The sequence below is a fragment of the Aplysia californica genome, unplaced genomic scaffold, assembly GCF_000002075.1.
Source record: "Aplysia californica isolate F4 #8 unplaced genomic scaffold, AplCal3.0 scaffold01347, whole genome shotgun sequence".
In the NCBI taxonomy this organism is placed as follows: Eukaryota; Metazoa; Mollusca; class Gastropoda; order Aplysiida; family Aplysiidae; genus Aplysia; species Aplysia californica.
Window position 1 is genome coordinate 12,659 of NW_004798617.1, and position 5,604 is coordinate 18,262.

At 45.0% G+C, this 5,604-nt stretch overlaps 1 protein-coding gene across 1 annotated transcript in view; it reads left to right on the forward strand.

The window, feature by feature from the left end:
• Positions 1-3,246, forward strand: part of LOC101846625 (serine/threonine-protein kinase NIM1) — a 10,558-nt gene extending 7,312 nt beyond the window's left edge. Inside the window, exon 3 of the mRNA XM_005112642.3 lies at positions 2,304-3,246. Coding sequence (XP_005112699.1) covers positions 2,304-3,077 — 774 coding nt within the window. The 3' untranslated portion in view covers positions 3,078-3,246. The remainder of the gene's footprint in view (positions 1-2,303) is intronic.
• The last annotated feature ends 2,358 nt before the right edge of the window (positions 3,247-5,604 follow it).

Consider the following 5,604-nt stretch of genomic DNA (forward strand, 5'->3'; position numbering starts at 1 on the left):
CTCTCTCTCTCTCTCTCTCTCTCTCTCTCTCTCTCTCTCTCTGTCTCTCTCTCTCTTCCCCCTCTCCATCTCTGTGTGTATGTTCGTCTATACATTTGTCCGAGTGTTGAAGTGTAGTTTTTTCTGTCTTACATAAAGATGGGGGTTGTTTTTGTTTGGTAAGTGTTTTATGGCACTCGCAACTGCTTACGGTCACGTTAAACATTTTCGGTTGGTAGGAAATTTTGAATTTTGCCCGGGTGGCACCCGGAGCCTACTCTTATCGATTTTAGACCACCAAGGGATCTTTAACGTGCTCAATTTGCACACGGGACCTTCGAGCTTTTTCGCCCTTGTCCGAGAAGGCTAGGTGTAGATCTTTGTTACCAGAAGATCAGGGGTGTGGCTGAAAGACAACAGTAAGAAGGAGCCAAGGAGTAGCAGTAGAAAGGCTTCAGAAAGAGTCAGGAGCCCAGCAGATGAGGGGGCAAAGGAAGTGAGGGGATGGGGGCAGACAGTTTGGACGAAAGCGGACGAGAGAACACTGCTAGGGAGCGGGAAAGGAGGTGAAAGGAGGTGAAAGGAGACAATTTTAGAGAAGAAAAGTTTTCCGTCGCTACCCGGATTAGAAACCGAGACCTTAGAATGAGAGGCGAACACCTTAACGTCTAGGCCTCGAGAGTCCCCATTAAGATATATGAACTCATCTTATTGAGTGGGTGGTTGTCGGGTGCTCTGGTGTGCTTTGCTCTTTCTTTCATATAACTATCAAACATCGCTTGTATTTTCCTTATCTCTCCTCCTTCTTTTTGTGATTTTTACTGTCTTGTAACACCTCTAATTCATTGGCACTTATATGGTCTAATTGTGTTGCAAGTGCCGTAAAACTCTTACTAAAACAGAACAAATCATCTCACTACCCTTGTAAAGCTCACAGCAGTCGCCCTGTACGTTTTTTTCTTTGTCTATGACCTGGATGTACCGTACTGTGGCGAGTTCTCGATAATGCTATCGCTTACGACTGTCATGACGCTGAAAGCATACATTTCGAGACCGCACCCCCCCCCCCCCAACCACCATCAGTTATATAAAAGTTCTTTCGTGGATGACGTCAAAGGGACCCAATAATTGAGTACTTTTCGGAGAATGGAGAGCCTCTTTCTATGTCAATTAAGTCTCGAATGTCAATGTAAGGGTTTTTGTGGAGGGGGTGGGGGGAGGGGGAAGAGAAGGTTAAGTTTATTTTCACCCGTGTCGCTCCTGTCAGCTGTGATCTGCTTTTGTTGGTAAAATTTCCGGCAAGCAGCTTTATCTAAGGGTCTTTCCTCGACTGAGGAAATGACTTATTTTGTTTCTGAGATGAGTTTTTGAGTTATTTTTTCAGGTTAGTTCGAAAAATAGGACCCCAGTCAAAGGAGAGAGAATGAGAGAGAGAGAGAGAGAGGGAGAGAGAGAGAGAGAGAGAGAGAGAGAGGGGGGGAGAGACAGAGATAGAGGCAGAGAGATAGGGCGAGAGACAGTTCGACAGGCAGGCAGACAGACAGACAGATCGACAGACAGATCGACAGACAGACAGACAGACAGACAGACAGACAGACAGACAGACAGACAGGCAGGCAGACAAACAGGCCGACAGACAGACAAGTAGACAGGCAGGCAGACAGGCAGGCAGACAGACAGATACCGTGGGGGTGGGATGGGGGTATAGACTGAGGTAACGGATACTGTCGTCACGTATTTATCACCTGTGATAATTATTGAGCAGTCGGAGATCTGTGATCTGGCCTAGCTAGACACTGAGTAATTCGGAGATCACGATATAACGTTAGATTATCACATTCCAAATGTCTTGAAAAAAACAAACAACAGAAAGTGACCTGATTTGCTGCAGTTTGTTCCTCTGATCACAATTGTGGATACAATTGAAAGTAGTTTAGCCCCCCCCCCCCACACACACATACACGAGCCCATACAATCTTTCCGCACATGCATTTTTTTATGGGGGCTACTTCGACTATTCTTCCCGCGAAGGTCAACTACCCTGGCTGACCTAGTTTATGATTGCCGTGGGTTAGGTCCAATCTTTTGGTAACTTTCTCAAGCAATAATAACGATGGCAGCGACCACAACGACATCCCCACCACCAACAACAATAGCAACAACAACAATAGCAACAACAACAATAACAGCAACAACAACAATAGCAACAACAACAATAGCAACAACAACAATAACATCAACAACAATAACATCAACAACACTAATAACAACAACAACAATAACAACAACAACAACAACAAAATTTTTCTCTGTCTCCTCCGCAGCACGACAACAACATCATTCACCGGGATCTGAAGGCTGAGAACGTCTTCTATGCCAGCGCTAACCGCGTCATGATCGGCGACTTCGGCTTCAGCACTATCGCCCGCAGCCACGAGACGCTTAACACGTTCTGCGGCTCCCCGCCCTACGCCGCGCCAGAACTGTTCAAAGACGAGCACTATTACGGCGTCTTCGTCGACATTTGGGCGCTGGGCATCCTTCTGTACTTCATCGTGACGGGCCTGATGCCGTTCCGCGCGGAGACGGTGGCCAAACTGAAAAAGTGTATTCTGGACGGCAGTTATACCGTTCCGTCGTACGTGTCCGACAGCTGTGTGTTCCTGATCCGCAGCATCCTCAAACACATCCCACAGGACCGCTTCACGCTGGCCGAGATCAAACGCAGCGAGTGGCTGGAGGGACAGGAGTTTCCAGAGAGTCTGGAGCCATACAACCTCAACCCGAGACTCGACTCCCACTCCTTGTCGCTGGAGGAGCGGGAGGCGAGGGGTGTCCTGTCCAATCTGGGCATCAACGATGACCACATGAAGCAGTCGAGTATCCGAGACTCCCGCAGCAGCATCACGGGAACGTACCGCATTGTTCTGCACCGCATTCAAAAAAAGAACTCTGGTATACAGGAAATGACCCCTGACCCGGGTCAGGAGAGTAGTCGTGAGTCAAACATAAGTATGAAGAGGCGTAGCCGGAGGAGCACGCCGTTGAGTAAACTCGGGAGTACCAAACAGCAGTCCAAGACGTGTGTCATATTATGACGACTGTCCTTATGTGTTGAGGCTGTTCTTGTAAACACCTTGTAGTGTGTTACACAGGCGATATAGCGTGGACTTACTGTGGCGCAAATACACAGCTGCTGTGTGCTTGTGTGTGTAGGTGTGTGTGTGTGTGTGTGTGTGTAGGTGTGTGTGTGTGTGTGTGTGTGTGTGTGTGTGTGTGTGTTTGTATGTGTTTGTGTGTGTGTGTGCATTTGTGTGTGTTTGTTTGCTTGTGTGTATGTGTGTGTGTATTTATGCTTGTGCATTTATGTCTGTGTATGTGCATGTATGTGTGTGTTTATGTGTGCTTGTGTTGTGCATCAGTGTGTTACGTCTCCAGTCGAAGTATGCCTGGAAGCTATCAGAGCCCGAGCATATTAAAAAAGGAAATAACAAAGCTCTGCACTGTCAGAGTCGTGCTCTTTTGAGTGATATCGATAACATTTATTTGATTATTGATTACCAATGCTATCCAATGATTTGATTCCTCTCTTCATTTTTACTAGGCTTGGTGCCATTTATGTCGACTCTAAATGTGAAGTGTTTTATAAAAAGGTTCTCGCCTCTCATTTGAGTAGTGCAACACTCAGACCTGGTGTCTGCCATTTTGAACGAAAGAGGAATGAAATTGTTAGTACACATTCTTTCTGTCATTGTGTTACAACTCACCCCTTATTTGAGTAATGGTAATTCGTATCATACTTGCTGCAGTTATAGGACTCAAATAGAGAGAAACAGAATTTAGTAGCAATGTGAATATAAGACGTAAACATGTCGCAGTTTTGAAAAAAATAAAAGGTTTTAACGATATATATATAGCCACAGCAAGGAAACATTTTTGTGAAGGGGGGTTGTTACCGTTGGATGGTATTAACAGTCAAATTGTATCGATATCGTTAAAAAGTGCGCAGCTCGAATTGTGCGCTGGTTTTATATATATTTTTTTTTAATATAAAAAAGCGTGGCTCTGATGCTTTTCCATATGCTCAATATTGTTATGAATACAACTGAAAGTAATATTTCCACATTAGTTTTTGTTTTGTTGCCATTCCACCTTTCCAACTATTGATTGGATTGTCTTTTTACTTCACCATTCTAAATCTATGAACTGTCAACACTGTAACTTGACTCTCTTAAGGCTGTTCCATAATGTTATTGTCAAAGAGGGAAAGTTCGTTTTGACGAGTTACACCACAATCCTACAGTCTGTGCAAGAAGATTTCTTTGCCCAGCTTTGTCGTCCCATAAGTACCTGGAGGTCGCTTGTTATGATGGGTGTCATGACCCCAGGAGTCCCAAAGGATGTCTGTTTGGACTCCTGCCTGGTGAGACGATGACCACTGGTCTCTCGTTCTATGACTAATATTGCCATGTTGACCCTTGTGAGCTGACGTCGCCATAGCAACAGTGTCCGGCTCTGGTCAAATGTCTGCCGTCCACAATGCTTGTGATAATGTTCTCCCCCCCCCACCTCCTCACTGTTATGCTTCCTACTCCTTCACTCAATGATTGTGCTTACACTGGGGAATTGAACCCACACCATTCTGTGCTCAAGATGTGTACTGTATTGACAAGGACATTGGATCTGTAACATATTGTGCTTTTCTTTGTTCTATGTTGACAAGGATATTGTACCCAAACTATACGACACAGTGCTCAGTAAATGACCAACTGGCAGTGGTCAGTACACTATGGACCTACAGATGTAAGATATTGTCGAGCAGAATGTGTTGTCGATTTAATAAAACGAAGCTTTAAAGGTGCTTTGAAAGTGATATTTCAGTGTAAATTTACAAACAAACACTCTCACACACACGTGCGTGCACGCACGCACACACACTCACAAATGCGTGCACACATATACACACTCACATATACACACACACGCACACACACTCACAAATGCGCACACACATATACACACACACACCCACACTTACACACACACACACACACACACACACACACACACACACACACACACACACTTAGTCACACTCACACACATACGCACTCTTACATATAGATACACACACTTTTACATATATGCCAGTTTATTTCTTTTAAAGGTGTTCACCAATTTTACCAATGTGCATTTCTCTTATTCGTAGATTTCGTATTGTGTTTAAAACTAGCGGCGTATATGCACAAACTGTTGATTGCCAAGGGTGATAGCACAGTTTCGCATTCAGTGAGCCAAAAATCATTTGGAGCTGTGCACATACATAGACAGACAGACAGACAGACAGACAGACACACACACACACACACACACACACACACACACACACACACACACACACATACACACACACAGTGACACACACATACATACACACACACACGCTCACTTACTCTCTCTCTCACACACACACACACGCTTCTTCACATACTCACGTGCGCACATACTCACGCACACACTTACGCACACAACGTACATACATACTCACAAAACACCTACACAAGTACGCAGACACACCTAGATACTCAAACCAACCCAGACTCGCTCCCTGCCGCCCTGTCCTCC